The sequence below is a fragment of the Delphinus delphis genome, chromosome 1 (assembly GCF_949987515.2).
Source record: "Delphinus delphis chromosome 1, mDelDel1.2, whole genome shotgun sequence".
Lineage (NCBI taxonomy): Eukaryota > Metazoa > Chordata > Mammalia > Artiodactyla > Delphinidae > Delphinus > Delphinus delphis.
The window spans coordinates 43,787,403-43,807,346 of NC_082683.1; the positions used below are offsets into that span (position 1 = coordinate 43,787,403).

The 19,944-nt window shown below is 39.1% G+C and overlaps 1 protein-coding gene across 1 annotated transcript in view; it reads left to right on the top strand.

Annotated features, from left to right (window-relative positions):
• ZYG11A (zyg-11 family member A, cell cycle regulator) overlaps positions 1-19,944 on the top strand; it is a 58,223-nt gene that overhangs the window by 32,275 nt on the left and 6,004 nt on the right. Inside the window, exons 4-11 of the mRNA XM_060005187.1 lie at positions 4,549-4,689; positions 6,701-6,877; positions 9,111-9,175; positions 10,521-10,620; positions 10,719-10,772; positions 14,210-14,371; positions 14,705-14,749; positions 18,527-18,721. Coding sequence (XP_059861170.1) covers positions 4,549-4,689; positions 6,701-6,877; positions 9,111-9,175; positions 10,521-10,620; positions 10,719-10,772; positions 14,210-14,371; positions 14,705-14,749; positions 18,527-18,721 — 939 coding nt within the window. The remainder of the gene's footprint in view (positions 1-4,548; positions 4,690-6,700; positions 6,878-9,110; positions 9,176-10,520; positions 10,621-10,718; positions 10,773-14,209; positions 14,372-14,704; positions 14,750-18,526; positions 18,722-19,944) is intronic.

Below are 19,944 nucleotides of genomic sequence, written 5' to 3' on the forward strand. Positions count from 1 at the left end.
TTCTTTTGGTATATATCCTGAAGTGGAATTGCTAGATCTTATGGTAATTCTATTAATTTTTTGAGGAACTGCCATACTGTTTTCTACAGCAGCTGTACAATTTTACATTCCCACTAACAGTGCACAAATCTTCCGTTTTCTTCACATACTTGCCAACATATATTATTTTCTGTTTTTTAATTTAAAATTTTTTATTTTTTAAAGGTTAGCAGAGACATTAAAAAAATTTTTTAACATCTTTATTGGAGTATAATTGCTTTACAATGATGTGTTAGTTTCTTCTGTATAACAAAGTGAATCAGCTATATGTATACATATATCCCCATATTCCCTCCCTCTTGCGTCTCCCTCCCACCCTCCCTATCCCACCCCTCTAGGTGGACACAGAGCACCGAGCTGATCTCCCTGTGCTATGCGGCTGCTTCCCACTAGCTAGCTGTTTTACATTTGGCATATATGTCCATGCCACTCTCTCACTTCATCCCAGCGTACCCTTCCCCCTCCCCATGTCCTCAGGTCCATTCTCTACATCTGTGTCTTTATTCCTCCTGCCCCTAGGTTCTCCAGAACCGTTTTTTTTTTTTTTTTTTAAGATTCCATATATATGTGTTAGCATACGGTATTTGTTTTTCTCTTTCTGACTTACCTCACTCAGTATGACAGAGTTTGGTCCATCTACCTCACTACAAATAACTCAATTTTATTGTTTCTTTTTATGGCTGAGTAATATTGCATTGTATATATGTGCCACATCTTCTTTGTCCATTCATCTGTCTGGCTATTGTAAATAGCAGCAGAGACTTTAAAAAAATTTTTTTAAATTTATTTTTGGCTCGGTTGGGTCTTTGTTGCTGCACACAGGCTTTCTTTCTATTTGTGGCAAGCGGGGGGCTACTCTTTGTTGCGGTGCACAGGCTTCTCATTGCGGTGGCTTCTCTTGTTGTGGAGCACAGGCTCTAGACGTGTGGGCTTCAGTATTTGCAGCACGCGGGCTCAGTAATTGTGGCACGTGGTCCCTAGAGTGTATGGGCTTCAGTAGTTGTGTGTGGGCTCAGTAGTTGTGGCGTGTGGGCTCAGTAGTTGTGGCATGCGGGCTCTAGGGCACATGGACTTCAGTAGTTGTGGCTCGTGGGCTCTAGAGCACAGGCTCAGTAGTTTTGGCGCACGGACTTAGTTGCTCCATGGCTCGTGGGATCTTCTGAGACCAGGGATCAAACCCATGTCCCCTGCATTGGCAGGTGGATTCTTAACCACTGTGCCACCAGGGAAATCCCTGTTTTTAAATTTTTTAGTAGTAGCCATACTAATGGATGTGAGGTGGTATCTCATTGAAGTTTTTTTTCTTTTTACAGGGATAACCCTTTTAATTTTTATTTTATTTATTTTTTTGGCTGTACTGTGCGGCCTGTGGCATTTTAATTCCCTGACCAGGAATCGAACCGACACTTCTTGCATTGGAAGCACGGAGTCTTAACCACTGGGCTGCCAGAGAAATCCCTTGAAGTTTTGATTTGCATTTCCATACTGATCAGTGATATTGGGCGTCTTTTATAAGGAGCTTATTGACCATTGGTATGTCTTTGAAGAAACGTCTGATGAAGTCCTTTGCCAACTTTTAAATCAGGTTGCTTGGGGGTTTTTTTGTTGTTGTTGTTGAGTTATAGGAGTTCTTTATGTAGTCTGGATATTAATTCCTTATGATATATGATGTTCAAATATTTTCTCCCATTCTCTGGGTTGTCTTTTTTCATGAAGTTCAGTTTGTCTGCATTTCTTTTGTTGCTTGTTCCTTTGGTGTCATATCCAAGAAATCACTGCCAAGTATAATATTGTGAAGATTTTGCCCCATGTTTCCTTGTAAGAGTTTTATAGTTTTAGGTCATAAATTTAAGTCTTTGATCCATTTTGAGTTGATTTTTTTATTGTAAGATTTTTAAAAACTATTAATTTAAAAAAAAATTTGTCTGTATTGGGTCTTTGTTGTTGCTGCGTGTGGGCTTTCTCTAGTTGTGGCGAGTGGGGGCTACTCTTCATTGCGGTGCATGGGCTTCTCATTGAGGTGGCTTCTCTTGTTGCGGAGCACGGGCTCTAGGTGTGCGGGCTTCAATAGTTGTGGCACGTGGGCTCAGTAGTTGTGGCTCGTGGGCTCTAGAGCACAGGCTCAGTAGTTGTGGCACATGGGTTTAGTTGCTCCGTGGCACGTGGGATCTTCCCGGACCAGGGCTCAAACCCGTGTCCCCTGCATTGGCAGGTGGATTCTTAACCACTGCGCCACCAGGAAAGCCCCAGGGACTGTGTCTTTTGATTTTTCTTCTTTTTCCTTTTGAATGGACTATGCTTTCCTATTTTTTAATATGCTTTATGATTTGTTTTTGTTGTTGTTGAAAACTGGACATTTGAAACTAATAATATGGAAACTCTGGAAATCAGGTTTTTTTCCTTTCCTGGGTTTTGATGCTTTTGTTATTGTTTTTGTATTTTGGGTCTGTGTTGAGGATCAGCCTGAAGTATAAACTTTAAGGTCTTTTTAGGTCTTTTTTGAGCCTTTTCCTGGGCATGTGCAGTCACTTTGGAATTTCCTTTGTATATGCAGTTGTTTTGAATGTCATAGTCATTAATGTCTCCTAAAAGGGGAAAAAGAAAACAATGAAGGGGCAGCCCTTTAAATCCCCTGGAAGTCACTTTAGCTGTGGGAGAGGGGCTTTGAACAGTTGGTGGGGTGGGGGTGCAACAACAGTGGCTGCTCACCTCTTTGTACCTGTTATCAGAAGCAGCAAGCAGTGATCAGAGCACGGATCCCTGATATTTGGAGGGCAGGGTCCGTTTTCCCACATGGGCTCTCACAAGCTAAGTGCAGGGAGCTCTAGGAGCATGTGCTGGTGGCTGGGGGGTAGGTTGGGGCATGGACAGCAGTTATTGTGGTAAGAGCTGAAATTTATGGAATTGAACCACAATTTACTGTCCATACTTCCTCTAGAAGTTGCAAGCATGGATATAAACTCCTTTGTTTACTTTTTTTTTCCTTATTTCTTGAAAATGCTTGTCCACTGTTACATTGCTTTGTGTGTTGCTTGTTAAGTCTGATGACAGTCTAATTCTCTAATTTGTTTGATCTTTTTATGTGAAGGCCCTGAAGATTTTTTTCTTTATCTTTAAATTTAATCCTTATATTGTGCTATGTCTCAGACTTGATCTGGGTCAGTTTTCCCAGGTAGCTGGTAGATTATTTCAGTGTATTGATTTAGGTCTTTTTTTTATTTCTGGAAAGTTTTTCTTGGTAGTAGTTTTAAATATTAGTTCATTTCTTCCCCAGGAACTTCAAGTATATGTGTGTTGGATCTTCTTTATTATTTTCTATATAAGCACTCAATCTTAGATTCCTTTTTACTTCTTCTTTCTTAAAATTTCTTTCTCTTGTTTATTTCTTGCATTTCTTCTCCTTACTAAATATTTGTTCAACTCTACTCTTCCTTGGGTACTTTGTAACTTAATTTTTGTTTGATATGATTTTGTCTTTTTCCTGAGTTTAATCATCCCTTATTTCATCTTTCTGTTGAAGGTGTTTTTTCACATCCTAACATGCTGATTAAGAAGATTTAATTCAGTTTAAAGTGCTGTGTTACAATTTTCTTCTGATTTGTTGTTGGTTTATGGGAAGAGTTTTTCTCAGCTGAAATGTGTAGATTTGCTTTTTAAAAAATTTCTTACAGTAGCTTTTTATGGAATTGGTTTGAATCTTTTTATTTATTGGCATTTAATTGACAGGGTTCCTAATTCAAAAGCACTCTTCTGTCAACTTAATGATGTGATGTTTCTTCAATGGGTGATGCGACTACTGGTCATGGTGGAGTGGAGAAGAGGTTGTTTTTCTTCTTTTCATTTTGTAGGATCCTGAATTTTACCCCTTTATTTTCGTCTTTTCTTCACCACCCAGGAATGCTGAAAACTGCGTAATATCTAGTTTTATCTACATTCTTTGTTGATTTGATGGTTTGGATCAGGAGGATACCATTATCCTCCAGACCCAAAGTCTATATATAGACTTTCTGAAATTATTACTTCAGTGGTAGCAAGGAAGAATTATATTAATATTAATTAATTAATTATATAACTGGTTAACTCCTTTTTCATCTTAGTTATTTTACGTGGTCTTTTCCCTGTCTTTTATTGTCTAATTCATTCTATATGAGTACTTAGAAGACGTACATTCATGGTTCTTTATTGGTTGTTTAAGAATTTCCATGCTAGCTAGTATTCAATTGCGGTCTCAACTGTAATATAGTTGTAGGGAGATGGTATTTGAATCTGGCCCCACCACTTAACTGGTTTGTTACATTTAACAATGTACATCACCTCTCTGGACCCACCACGTAGAAATGAGGTTGAGAAGAACTTTTACCTACTAGAATTATGATTGAATGAGATCAAGATCGTAAAGCTCTTAAAACATTTAAGTGAAAATCTGTTGTTTCAAACACTGGACACGCTCTAAAAGCCTGTGCTTGAAGGTGAATGGTGAAACCTATTGGTAACATCCTTGTTTTCCAGGTTGCCGGAGGAGCCAATATGAGTCAGATTTCAGAAGCACTGAGCCGATACAGGAATAGGTCATGTTTTATGAAGGAAGCTCTCTACAAGCTCTTCGCAGAGACATTTGCAACGCAAGTAGCCATGCCTGCTATTTTAAAGGTAACTGCACCTTAGAAATGTAGTTTTTATTACTACTTATTATTTGGTTCAATTAAAGTTGTTCATCAGACACGATGAATACAGTTAACTTATATGCCTTATTCTATCGTGAGGCAAAGTGCCCTGACAGATAGAGGAGAATGGTGTTAGGCTTAAACTGCTAGAACATCTCTTGTTTTGAGCCTCTGAATCAATTAGAATCATTCAAATTTTTGAATTTGGTCTGAGCAGGGGATTCTAGAAGCATTGCACTATTTTGTCTAAAGCAGGACTTAATCTTTAAACATGAATTCACTTTGCCTAAACATTGTTTTATTTCTTTACTCTTTAAAATCTAAAATATGGTTTTCTGAAAGAAAACACAGTATCCCCAATAAGAACAGAACAAAATAACAATAATTGAAGGTAACCAAGTCTACCGTTTAGAGTCATTTTGTGAATAAAGTAAAATTACCAGTATCGATCGGGCCAACTTTGCTTTGGTTTACGGAAGAATGAATTTATTTTAAATGTAATTGGAAGTTTTAAGTGGTTTGGGAAGGAAAACTGCAATTATTTAAAATTAAATGTAACATAAAAATGAAGAGTCTTAAAGTCACCTTGTTTTTATCATTTGTAATTTTTTGTAGTTCCATAAAACTAGGGCTATTTCTGTACCATGGGAGATTAGATTTATTCATAACTTAAAAATGGTACTGTATAAAGGAAAAAACTGGGGATCTTTGTTTCCCATCTGTAAGGAGGAGGTTGAATTAGATGTTCCAAAAGTCCTTTTCATATCTAAGACCGTGTGATTTTTGATTTTGAAAATCATGTTTATTTTACTTCATACATGTTTATATTGTCGATGATGGCAATCCAGTGAAATCCTAAGAGCAGTTTAGCAATATAGAAAAAAGACATTTTCCATAGGAGAAGTGTATCCCAGGTCTGAGTTCATGTAGGTGTCAAAGTCAGGGGCTCTGGTCTCTTAACAGTTCATAAAATCATGGTTCATGCGTGTATCAGCAGACTGGTCTCTGAGGTGGGTAAGGATGATTATCCCTATTGGATAGACAAAGCAGACCACGTTGTCCCTGCATGTTAGAGCAGGTATGGTCTAAGCTTAGTATAACACCTTCATTTTACATTTGTTTCTAGGTCTTACGCAGTCTCTCTTCTAGTTGCCTTTCTAATGTTAGGGGTTTTTTTTGTTGTTTGTGGCTGTGTTGCATGGCTTGTGGGATCCCAGATCCCCGACCAGGGATTGAACCCGGTCACAGCAGTGAAAGCACCAAATCCTAACCACTGGGCCACCAGGGAACTCCCTAATATTAGGTTTTACCACTTCTCAGATTATTTCAAATTCAGATTTCTTCCCCTTCTCTTGGTGGACTCATCCCACCTTTTTGTCCACTTTATGTTTTTTCTTATCACATTTCCCTTCCCTAGTAATTCCTCTCCATTCCACCCCTACCTCCATCTCCTATCCAGATCCCATCTGAGACCCTGCCTAAATGCGTTCTCTGAATGAAGCCTTTGACTTCCATACCAGAAATGATTGTTCCCTGCATAACCACCTTAGGCAGCACTTTATTTACACCTCTTTTTTGGTGCTTTTTTTCAGCTTCATGGTTTGACCTCCCTTACAGTGTTATTTGTTAACATACCTTATTTCTTTCATAAGGCCTTATGCTCAGGAGTAGGGTATAAGTGATTGATGTTATGTCCCCTGTAGTGCTTATCGTAATGTCTTGGGTGGATTGAGGCTCAATAAATGACTGTGAAGGCACAGATGATGAAACAGAGGTCCAGAGAAAGGAAGTGAGTTACCTAAAGTCACACAGCTAGTTAATGGCTACATTTGGATTGAAAGGTATTGCTGGTGTCCTAAAAAATAAATGCCGAGGAAGGGGGAAATCTGTTACTTTTTGTCCCAATAAGCAAATATTTTTGACAACTAACACAAAAATAAGACTGTGTAAAGAATGCTAATGTTGTCACATGCCACTAAAAACAAGTTCATCTTCAGCTTGTGGCTATAGGAATGAGGAATCATCCATTGGATTTGCCAGTGCAGTTCACAGCCAGTGCTTGTGCCCTCAACTTAACACGCCAGGACCTGGCCAGGGGGATGCCTGTTCGTCTGTTGTCAGAGGTTACCTGTCTACTTTTCAAGGCTCTGAAAAATTTCCCCCATTACCAGCAGGTAATTTGGTTTGAATATTTGACTGCTGCTTACTTGAGGACAAATATATGAAAAATATTTTTTATTTAGTTCTGATTTTTCATCCTGAGAGAGAGAGAAAGAGGGAGGAAGGGAGGGAGAGAGAAATAGGTAAGGAATTCATGTTTGTTATAGAAAAAATAAGAAATATAAATAAGTAATAGGGTTTAAAATTTTTAAATTGATCAGAAACCAGTTACCCAGAAACATCTACTATTAACACTTTAGCACATCCTATAGGCTTAACATCATGTGTGAAATTAAACTGAATTGAATCATAGACCTAAATATAAAAGCTAAATTAAAGGTCTAAATAATATAAAAGCTAAAAACTTCTAGAAGAAAACGTGATGTCAGAGTAAGCAAAGTTTCCTTAGGATACAAAAAGCATACATCATAAAAGAAAAATAACAAATTGGAATTCATCAAAGTTAGAAGCTTCTGCTCAAACACACACAGACATTAAAAAATGAAAAGGTAATCCAGGGCTGGGGAAAATGTTCATTTTATGTATATGACAGAGGACTTTTATCCAGAATGTGAAGAACTGTTTGCCTTGTGACACAAGACAAACAAACCAATTTTTTAAGAAGGCAAAAGATTTGAACAGATACTTCACCAAAGAAGATAGGCAGATGGTAAATGAGCACATGAAAAGATGCTCAGTATCTTTAGCCATCAGGGAAATGCAAATTAAAAGCACATTTGGATACCACTGCACACCTAGGTACCACTACACACCCCCTAGATTGATTGAAATAAAAAACTGACAATACCAAGTGTTGACAAGAGTGTAGAGAAACTGAAATTCTCATATACTGATGTTAAGATAAAATGGTAAAACCACCAGTTCGACAGTCTGGTAATTCCTTTGAAAGTTAGACATGAAAGTCCTCTTTCATGCTACGTAGTCATTTTACTCCTAGAGAAATGAAATCATATAACCATATAACGACTTATACACAAATGCTCATAATATCTTTATTCTTAATCCCCCCCCAAACTGAAAACTTAATGTCCAGCGGCAGGTGAGTAGATAAACAAATTGTGATACATTCATATAAGGAAATACTACTTGGTGATACAAAGGAATGAAGTACTGATACATATACAACATGGATGAATCTCAAAAACATTATATGCTGAGCAAAATAAGCCAGACGCAAAAGAGTAGATACCATATGATTTTACTTATGTGAAATCTTAATAAAGGCTAATCTGTAACGACAGTATAATTTTCTGGGGCTGGAATTTTCAGGGTTGGGACTGAGTGGAAGGGGGCACAGTGGAACTCTTTGGGGTGATGGAAATATTTTTTATGTTGCTTGTGGTGGTGGTGGGTGGTATTGTTACACATCTTTATAAATTTGTCAAATCTAATTGAAGTGTGTACTTAAAATGGGAATCAATTTATTAAAAATACAAGGAAGGTGGTCTTTCCTTGTTTAAAAAAAAATCTGTATTTCCACTTTCTCTTGAAAAGTTAGATGATCCTTCTCAATTCAGTCTTAATTCCTGCATGGCAGTCATCAGTTGAAGCTGAGTAACAGCTGCCCCTATAGAAGGGTATGAATTCTCCAGTTTGCCATAATTCCTACCACTGCCCTATTGTTTCGTACTCTGCTTTCTTCACTTGTTTATGTTACTGCCTAGTTCCTGCTGGCATTTCAGGTTTGCTATCCCTGCCTCATACACTGCTGTCATGGCAGTGCATGTCACTGGCCTACTCATGGCCTTTCAAAGAGCTGTTATATTTTTCTATTCCTAAAGCTTTCCTAGAAGGCCTTTTCTCTTTCTTTCCTATCTTTAAAGACATAGTTCAATCCCTACCAATCATAGGTAGAAAGTAGAAGCTCTATCACAGAATTAGTTATGAGATCTGGTAAAGGCATTTATCATTCAGTAGATGGGCCAGACTTCCGGTAATTGATTTGGACTGACACACAGGCAGGCAACTCTCCACATAGATCCTTCTAGGGTTCAGGGAGAAGGGAGACTTCCTCTTTGCCAAAAAAGGGAAAGATTGTTCTTTAGGCAAAGGTGAATGTTACAGAGTTTAATAGTAAGATTAAATGAAGAACTTGGAGAGGACCAGGTACACGACGAGCTCTCAATAAGAAAAGCTTATTAGTAGCACCTTCCAAATGTTTAATTAGAATCTTTATTTAGAATGAGTATACATTTGCTCAGAATTACTTTTCTTTATTCCGTTAAGTTACAGAAGAATTGCCTTCTCTCCTTAACCAATTCCAGGATTCTTGTGGATGTTCCATTTGACAGGCAAGTATAAAATTGGATTATCTGATTTTGGGGTGTTGACCAGTGTTACTCTGAGCATTGTTGGCTTTTGGTTGTTAGCCTAGCAAGGGTCTGATTAAGGCTGGGATAAAGTGTTTGGGGAGAATGTTCTGTTGAGATTTTTCCACAGAGGTGTTCGGAAGTACTATACTTGCAAGTGTTGTCTCCCAAAGTGTGATTCCAGTTTAGGGCAGTGGGTGGTAAGAACATGGGCTCCAGAGAGTAAAACATCGAATCAAGTCCTAGCCCTTTCATTATCTTTGTGCGTAAGTTTCCTCATTTTTAAAATAGTGACTCTTAGGAGGATTAGATATGATGTTTGTAAGGTACTTATCACAGTGCCTAGCATAAGAGTGCAGACTGTTCTAAATATTAACCATTCTTTTTGTTATTATTTTATTGATAATGCTTTTTTAAAAAAAAAAAAAACACACACAAAACATCATTGTAGACTCCAGAGGGGTTCCTCTTGAGGCCATTGTAATCTCTCAGATTCATGAGTTCCAAAACATTAATAATCGTTGCCATTAATAATAGTTGCTGCCAACAGGAAAATTAGCCACAGCCTGATATGAACAAAGCCCATGATTTATGCATGCAAGGTTGTAGGCTAAGCCATTCTCAAATCTAATTAAAGTGTGTACTTAACATGAGAGTTGACTTTTAAAAGTACAGTAGGGGGAAGGTGGTCTTCCTCATTAAAAAAAAAAAAAATCTGTATTTTCACTTTCTTTTGACAAGTTGGAAGCTCTTTTTCAACTAGCCTTCATTCCTGTATAGCAGTCATCTGTTGGAGCTGAGTAAAAGCCGTGAATAAAGGGCCATGAATTCTGTCTAGCTAAGTGATTTGTTTGCTGTGGCATTTTAGCACTGTCTGCGATTCAGATTATAAATTACTACCTCTTGGGAACTTATTTCCTTTTCCGGACCCATCATAGTTGAAACTGCTAAAAATAAGTCTTTTTTAGGTCTGTCAATCTTTGAATCTTGTGCATTTTGCTCACATTCTTTTTTTTATCGCCATGCCTCGTGGCTTTTGGGATCTTAGTTCCTGACAAGGGATCGAACCTGGGCTCTTGGCAGTGAAAACGCATAGTCCTAACCACTGGCCTGCTGTGCAGTTCCCACTCACGTTCTTTTTTGCATGCTCTCCTTTTCCTCTTCTGATTTTCTCTTCTTTTTGCCAAATGCTCTTTGCTTTCATGGCGGAGGCTTTACAAGTCCAAGACTATTTTTGTTAAAGAAGATTTGTTGGGGAGGCTAACTGATTTCTTCACTTCTCATGTAGTTTTACAAACTTTATTGTGAGAAAAATACTGTTTTTTAGGTTCGATGCTGCCAAATTTGTTATGAGATGGCTCTGTAAGCATGAAAACCCCAAGATGCAAACAATGGCAGTGAGCATAACCTCTATTCTAGCCCTGCAGGTATGTGATCGCTAAATGCAAAATTTCTCTCTCCCTAGTCTTGGTGGAGCTTTGATGGAGGTCTAACATTTCACTTTCGGCTTTTTGTTTGTTTATAGCTCTCACCTGAGCAAACTGCGCAACTTAAAGAAGAGCTCTTCATGGCAGTTAAGGTAGGTTAATTGTCACTTTTATAACTTTTTTTTTCAGTAAAAGTAATTTGTGAACATAGTTTACAAAATTAAATCATTTTAAAAAGCTTATAAAATGAACAATCTGTAAGACCTGCTACCCAGAAGAAACTATTCTGTACTCCTATAGCTATTTCTTCTCCATCTCTCTAAATAAAATGCTTGTAATTGTGGTTTCAGTCTGTCATACAGAGTGAAGTAAGTCAGAAAGAGAAAAACAAATATCGTATATTAAAGCATACATGTGGAATCTAGAAAAATGGTACAGATGGACCTATATGCAGGGCAGGAATAGAGACGCAGACATAGAGAACAGATATGTGGACATGAGGGGACGGGGAGGGTGGGACGAATTGGGAGATTAGGATTGACATAAATACACTACCATGTGTAAAATAGATAGCTAGTGGGAACCTGCTGTATAGCACAGGGAGCTGTCAGCTTGGTGCTCTGTGATGACCTAGATGGGTGGGATGGCCGGGGAGGGGGGCGTGGGAGGGAGGTCCAAGAGGGAGGGGATATATGTATACATATAGCTGATTCACTTCGTTGTACAGCAGAAACTAACAAAACTGTAAAGCAACTATACTCGAATTAAAAAAAAAAGATTGATCAGTTTTAGATGTTATCTTGTGATTCTGCTGGTATGGTAAATAAGAATTTGGCTCTCCTACATACATCTATACAAATTACCTCCTTTCCCAACCCCCAATAAATTTATATTACAAGTTTTAATAAATCAATGTCTACATTATGATTATGCTAACATTGATTATGAAAAAATGTACATCATTGTTTTATTTTGCACTTCTCTTATTCTGAGGTGAGGCTTGAGCCTTTTTCTTTTTTTGGAAGAGGCATTTATAATTTCTGTGAATTGTCTGTTCATGGCCTTTAGTTTTTCTTTAGGGCTGCTGGCTTTTTTCTAATTTATAGGATTCCTTTATGTTTATAGGATGCATGTAATTTTCCCCCAGTTGGCTGTTAGTCTGTTTTTACTTTATTTATGGCATGATTTGGTACGCAGTAAATTTTTAAAAAAATTTTATATTGTTGAATTTATTCTTTTCTTTTTTTTTTAAAGGAGAAATTTTTGTCATTGGGCTTTTAAAAAATATTTATTTGTGTATTTTGGCTACAAAGGGTCTTAGTTGCGGCACGCTGGATCTTTGTGCGGCACATGAACTTCTTAGTTGCGACGTGTATGCAGGATCTAGTTCCCTGACCAGGGATCGAACCCAGGCCCCCTGCATTGGGAGCGTGGAGTCTTAGCCACTGGACCACCAGGAAAGTCCCCAGATGCTGGCTTTAGGTTGGAGCAGAATGGAAGGCAGAGTACACTGATGCAAGGGCAAGCAGGTTGTTAGATTTTGTTAGGAAGCATAGCTATGGTTCCCAGTGAAAACTTAGATGAATTGATCAAATGAGAGGAACAAGAAGATGGCAGTTAAAGTTTGGGGAGTGAGAATTATGAAATAGTAGTCTTTGGAGTGAATTCATTGAGAAATATAGTAGGATTGCCAGTACAGTTGAATGCCCTTTTGAAATTTTGAGGCAGATATTAAGAGTGAGACTCGAGCACAGTCTTTTTCAATATTCAGATTTTGGAGGTGGGGCATGAAGTAGGGTTTAACTAAGGTAGCAGTTTTGCCAAGATGATGTGGTGGAAGAACACTGAGTTACTGGGAATGCTAACAGTAATAGATAGAGGTAGAGAGAGAGAGATATCGATATGGAGAGCAAGTGCTTAAAATAACACGGAGGGAAGTGTAGCCCTGTAGTTCTTGGAGAAACCATTTTAGGTAGTGGTACCAAAAGTTCAGGCTTTAACGTGGATGGATCTAGAGACTGTCATACAGAGTGAAGTAAGTCAGAAAGAGAAAAACAAATATCGTATATTAACGCATATATGTGGAACCTAGAAAAATGGCACAGATGAAGAACCGGTTTGCAGGTCAGAAATTGAGACACAGAGGTAGAGAACAAACGTATGGACACCAAGGGGGGAAAGCGGCGGGGGGTTGGGGTGGGGGTGTGATGAATTGGGCGATTGGGATTGACATGTATACACTGATGTGTATAAAATGGGTGACAATAAGAACCTGCTGTATAAAAAAATAAATAAAATAAAATTCAAAAATTAAAAAAAAAAAGTTCAGGCTTCAGATTAAAACAAACTAGGTTCAGCCACTAACTAGCCATAGCCCTTAGGTAATTGACTTATCTCCTCTGCGCCTCAGATTCTTTATCTGAAAGACTGACATTGGACATGGGAGTAATATTTTGCAGTTATTTTGAGTATTATTAAGATAAACTGTGTAAAGCATCTAACCATGGGCCTGACCACAGCTGTCGTTGCTTTCCCGGTCAGCCTCACTTTCTGCTCCCTCCCTTGGTGCACTCACCCTGTTGGCTGTCTAGGTGATTGCTACCTGCGTGGTGTGCACTCATATTCTTCTTCTGGCTCTAACAGCTTCATTTTCGTGAATTCTCTTGATGTGTTCTCTCCTGATTGGGTAAAATATTTGAGATGGTCTCATTCCTCCTGAAAACAGACATAATCTGGTTTGTTTAGCGTTGTTATACTTTATGTATCTTTTCATTAGCTGGTTAAGTGGAAATGGCTGTCTTTTTCCTTTCACATGACAGTCTAGTATGTTTGAAAGAAATCATGAATACTGGCTTAACTTTTGTCTAGAAAAATTCTGATTTGAAATGGTATATTGGAATCTCTGTTAAATAAGTCAGTGGTTTCTTCAAGCTATTAGGACATATTATACTACAAACTAGTGCTATCCTGTAGCCATACTGACCTGCTCAGTGGTGTAGAACAGCAAACTTTTTTTTTTGCCTGGAATATTTGCCCCCCGCCCCCTTTTATGTCCTCATTCCTTGCTTAGCTGCCTTGTCCTTTTTTTCTTTTGGTCTCTTTTACATATTACCTTTGTATGGAGTCTTCCCTCTCCCACCTTTTCTAAAGAAAATTCTTAGGCTTTTATGTGTTTCCTTCAGAGCATTTACCAAAACTAAAAATTATTTTATTTAGTTGAGATAAACTGTTTTTTTTAATCTGTCACTCTTATCTGAATATGTGCCTGACTTCCAAAAGGTGTTGACTAAACATTCTCAATATGTGAATAATGGAATAGCTGATATGTACTTGATTATGAGGTTTATTAACAAGCACCAAGAACTAGATTAAGTGCGTGATAAACTTTAATATTTTTTCCTCACAAAAACCCTAAAAAATAGGTGTAAGTCATTTTATAGAGAGAAAATGGGTCACAGGGCTTTTAAGTGGTAGGACTTGGGTTTAGAACCGAGGTTTGATTCTAAAGCTTTTCTTAACCATTGCTTTCCTTATACTGGAATTGAGTCAGTCACTAGGGCATCTTACTCCCTGTCTCTTTGTTTTTTAGGAACTTCTAGCAATAGTAAAACAAAAGACTACTGAGAATTTAGATGACGTCACCTTCTTGTTTACTTTGAAAGCACTTTGGAATCTTACAGATGAATCTCCAGCTGCCTGCAAGCACGTTATTGAAAATCAAGGATTGGCGATCTTCATCCAAGTCTTGGAGGTGGGAAGACAGGATTGAGTTTATGTGTAAAGTCCTTTTTAAAAATATTTATTTATTTATTTAATTTATTTATTTTGGCTGCTCCTGGTCTTAGTTGTGGCATGCGGACTTCTTAGTTGCAGCATGCAGACTCTTAGTTGCAGCATGAGGGCTTCTTAGTTGTGGCATGCAGACTCTTAGTTGTGACATGCATGCGGGATCTAGTTCCCCGACCAGGGATTGAACCTGGGCCCCCTGCACTGGGAGTGTGGAGTCTCACCCACTGGACCACCAGGGAAGTCCCTGTAAAGTTCTTTTCTTCATGATAAAGTAACCTGTATATTCTTTTCACAGACTTTTTCAGAGTCAACAATACAAAGCAAAGTACTTGGTCTTTTGGTAAGGTGAATTGTTTTGAGTTAATTCTAATTACTTAAAAAAATAGAAAGCTCACGCTCATGTAGTACCTACTATGTGCTAGGCACTTTTGTAAGCAGTTTATGTGCATTAACTCGTTTAATCTTCACACTATCCCTATAAAGTAAATACCATTATATATGAGTCATCTATTGCTGTAAACACACTACAGCTTAAAACAGCATCCATTTTATTCACTTATGAATCTGTGGGTCTAGAGTTTGAACTCAGCAAAGCTGTACAGTTCTTCTGCTGGTCTCTGTGGAGTTATTCATGTCGGTGCAGTCATCTGGTGGCTCAGCTAGACCTAGATGCTCTAGGATGGCCTGACTCTCAGCTCTGACCGTTGGTACAGGTTGTTAGCTGGGCCTTGTGTCTCCATGAGCTTCTTCACTTGGCCGTTTCTGGGCAGCAATAGAAGGCAAGTGCACTGTACAAGTGCTTCTTAAACCTCTGCTTAGATCAGATTTTCTAATGTCTCACAGGTCAAAGTAGATTACGAGACCCGGGGTGTTTTCCAACAACCACTTTGCCACTTGTTTGACACCAACTGGGTGTCCTACAGTTCGATTCAGTTCACTTCTGCCACTAGCTATCCAGAGTTAGCATCAGGTCCCACAAATTAAAAAGCTCAGTCCCACAAGTCTGCCTCCGCTTTAGTTGCCAACTGTTAAGCCCAGGCCACCCCTACTTCTGACTGACTGACTTTAAATTGGGGGTTTCCACGACCCCCTCCTCAGGTTGATAATTTGCTAGAATGGCTCACAGAACTGGGGAAGGCACTTTATTTGCTATTTTCAGTTTATTACAGGATACAACTCAGAAACAGTCAAATAGAAGAGATATGTAGGGCAAGGAAGGAGGGATGTGTGCAGAGCTTCCATGCCCTCCCTGGATACACCACCTTCCCAGCACCTTGATGTGTTCACCAACCCAGAAACTCTCCAAACCCCATTATTTAGGGGTATTTATGTGGGGGTGGGGGTCTCATCACACAGGCATGATTGATTATTAATTCAATCTTTAGCCTCTCTCCTCTCCCGCTGAGGTTGGGGGCATGGGGTTGAAAGTTCCAGGCTTCTAATCAAGGTTTGGTCTTTCTGGCATCCAGCCCCCATCCAGAAGCTATCTAGGTGCCTACCAAGAGTCACCTCATTAGAACAAAGATGCTCGCTCCAATCACTCCAGAAATTCCAAGGGATTTGAGAGCTCTGAGTCAGGAACTAGGGACAAAGACCAGGTATTTCCTAGGCCTACGGATAAGCCCAGATTAAAGGAGGTGGCCACCCCTTGATGGGAAGAGCAGTCACATTGTTAAAGGGCATATACACAGGGATAGGGAAATTGCGTTATGTTCTGCACTCTCCCATACATCGTTGTCTACATTTTATAGATACTCAGTCTGAGGCACAGAAGTGCCATTTACCCTATGTTACCTAGATAGTAAGAGGCAGAATCAGAACTCAAACTCAGGCAGTCTGGCTCCAGACCCTCTGATAGTAGCCACTTTACCCTACTTCCTCTTTAACAATTGAATTAAGTTTTTAGAAATATATTTGTTTATACTTTTATACTACCTCCCAATCAGCATATTTGTTATTGAGAGATTTCTTTGTTTCCTAAAGATAAAGGTGAAGATTTACAAAAAGTAACGAAGACATACTACTGTATGCCCCTGCAGTTTGCTGTGCTGGTGCTTCGGAAGACACAGATACACGAAACATAGCAAGCTGGTAGTACTAATAATGTTGGGAGGTGGTGTCAGACATGTATGCAAATACCTCTCTAATTCATGATTGACTGTGGTAAGTGCTGGAAAAGAGGCACAAAGTCCAGTGGGAGCCTTTGATTCTAGATCATGAACTCATTGAAAGCAGGGACTGTGTCTTTCCCTTTGTATCCCTAACACATACAGGACTTGGGACAGAGCAGGTGTGAAAGGCTTCATAGAGAGGAATACATGATTAGTATTGGAAACCTGGAAGGTACAGAAAAGTAGAAGTAAGGAACAAAGGTCATTTTGGGCTAAGAAAGAATGAGAAAATGTAATCATTTGAGGGACACCGTAATATAGAGTATCTGGAATTTTGGGAGAAGGTGGGAAGAAGAAAAACAATGGGAGATAAGGCCAGAAGGGTGGATTGAAGCCTCATAGATCTATACAATGCTAAGTATCCTTCTTTTTATCCTTTTGAGCCTCTCAGAATACTGAGGGTTAGGGAGGTTGTTCCTTTTCCTTCCTTTTTCTGTATGAGGAAGACCCACATTCTCCTGTAGCTCCCATTCAGTATTTTATTCCATAGACTCTTGGGAAGAAAAGGCTAATATAAAAGCCTCTGCCAAGATTAAAGAGGAACTTGGGACTCAACTGAGGTGTCCCTTTCAGTTTTGCTAAGGATCCTATCTATCATCTTGTCTCTTCTTGTTTGGGGCTGCCCATCTGATAGACTCAATGCTGGTCATGCTGTTGACTAATTGTGTAGCTGGCCCAGGGAAGAAGGGCAGGGGGTCTAAAAACAGTGCAATTTCTGCTGAAGTCATGCTGTTAGCAAGAGGGGTATAGCTAGTCTTGGGAAAAGGGGGCAGGGTGGGTCTCAAAACAGTACAGTTTTCTGCAGAGTGCCTTATGCCTTTCTCAACATACTAAGTCTATAGGGTATACTTTTCTGAAAGCTGCTTTAGAAGGAGCAGTAACTGCTGTGGTCGCTTTGACTGTGTGTTTATCCTCTAAACCTTTGTTTTTTCATCTGTGTAGTGGACAGACCCTAAGTGACCAACCCCCAGTGATTATAGTTTTTTTGGTGTTCATGTCTTTGTGTAATCTCCTTCCCTAGAGTCTGGGCAGGACCTGTGCCTTGCTTCTAACTAACTAACTAAAGATAATAGGATATCACTCCTGTGATTATATGACAATATGTATAAAATCCTTCTTCCTAGCAGACACTCTAGAGAAGTGAGTGGTTGGAGAAGGGAGAAGCCCACATAGCAAAAAAAAAAAAACTATGGGCAGCTTCTGGGAGCTGAGGGTGACCTCCAGCAAGAAACCCTCCTTCCTGCAGCCACAGGGGAATGAATTCTGCCAACGGTTTGAGTGAGCTTGGAAGTATTCTCCCCACCCACACCTCACCCATTGAAGCCTCCAGATGAGAATGCAGCCCAGCCAGCCCTTTGATTGCAGGCTCGTGAGACCCAGCTAAGCGAGGCCCACAGAAAGTGGGAGAGGAAAAATGTATGTTGTTTTAAGCCACCAAGTTTGTGTTAATTTGTTACACACATAGAAAACTAATACAGTACATAACGAAAATACTTCCTGCCTTTCATTGTTACTGTTAAACTTAAAGCTAATGTAACATATAGTGGGCCCCCAGGAATGTTAAGTTTTTTAGTCAGACCTGGATTTGTATTCTAGTCCAACCAGTTACTAGCAGTGTGAACCTGACAAGTCAGTCTTGCTGAGTGTCGCATTTCTTTGTAGGACTATTAAAGATTAAGTGCGATAAGGCAGATAAAAAGACATTTCAGTCTCTCTAGCTCAGTGCCTGGCACTTAGTAAGTGCTTACTCAATGATTTGTTATTCCTGATCATCCTCATCATCAAGGGGGTGGGATTGTAGGTGTTAGGCTAAGTCAGAGGGAGGAGGATGGGACTAAGTGTTCTTGTATGTATATGAGCTGAGCAGTAGGAGAGGGAGAGGAACCAGTTCCTGATTCTCCCCTCCTTTCCTGTCCCTGATATTCTCTGCTCCATCTGACCCATAGAACAACATAGCTGAAGTCAGAGAACTCTCTTCCAAGCTGATGACTGAAGATGTGGTAAAGCATGTCAGCAGCTTGCTGCATAGTAAGGAATTGGAAGTCAGCTATTTAGCTGCAGGCATCATAGCCCACCTGACATCTGACAAACAGCCCTGGATATCCCATGACCTCCAGAGGAGAGCACTCCTCCAGGATCTGGTATGAGAACCATTGCTCTTTACAAAATCCAGAGTCATCTCTTCTTGCAGAAAACTTATTTTTCTAGATCATAAGAATTTTTGAAATATGTGTTCATTGTAGAAAATGGGAAAGATAGAGAAAAATATAAAGAAAACATTATAACTCACCCACACCTTAACCACCCAAAGCTAATCTCTATTAACATTTTGTTGCATTCCTTCTGGTAACTTTCCTTCTATAAAAGTTATACATGCAAACCGTTTATATGGCTTATTCTAATTCTCTTTCCCACGCTCAGCTCTTTTTAAAGCTATTTCTTTTGGTGTTTACTTCCATATCGCTAACACATGTTGTTATTTCTTGACTTTGTAGTTAAAGACATTATCAATTTATTTTCCCACTTTGGAAAATGAAGATTCTTTTTCTCTTTGTCCCAATGCACACCCTTTCCTATACTCCAAGTATACATCTCCTTTCAGTACATTCAAGCACATCCTGTCTACTTCAGCTTCTCGGAGACTACTTTCCCAAGCCTTCTGTTTTTTTTTCCATCTGATTTGCTTTTTGTATATCTGTTAGACCACTGTCATCCCAGGATATTCATTTACTATCATTCTGGAGATCCTCTTTGCTCTCTGTGTTGGATTCCCTGTTTCATGGATTGCATACCTTCCTATTTTTTGGTGTACTCCCTCATTCTCTTGCGTCATATCCTCCAGTAGCTTCCTAAGAGATATGTGAAAAAGAAAATTTGAAACCTTTTATGTTTGAAAAGGCCTTTATTTTACATTCACATTTAGTTGATCAAATGGCTAGGTATAAAAGTTAAGTTTTGAAATATTTTCACAATTTCTAAGTCATTGCTCCATTGTCTTTTATTTCTCTGTATCACTGTTGAGAAGTCCTGTGCCATTTTTCTTTGGAAGCTTTAAGACCTTTGTCTTCAGTGTTTGGAAATCACAGTGATGTGCCTTGATGTGGGTTCATTTTCATCTGTTCCATTGGCTACTTACTGCTCTGGAAGCTCATTTCCTTCAATTCTGGGAAATTTCTTTCTCTCCCTCTCGCCCCTCCATCCCTCCTTTTTCTTTCCTCTTTTTTCTCCCTGCTTCCCTCTCTTCCTTTTTTTTTTGGCTGCATTGGGTCTTTGTTGCTGCACATGGGCTTTCTCAAATTGCAGCGAGCCAGGACTACTCTTTGTTGTGGTGCACAGATTTCTCATTGCAGTGGCTTCTCTTGTT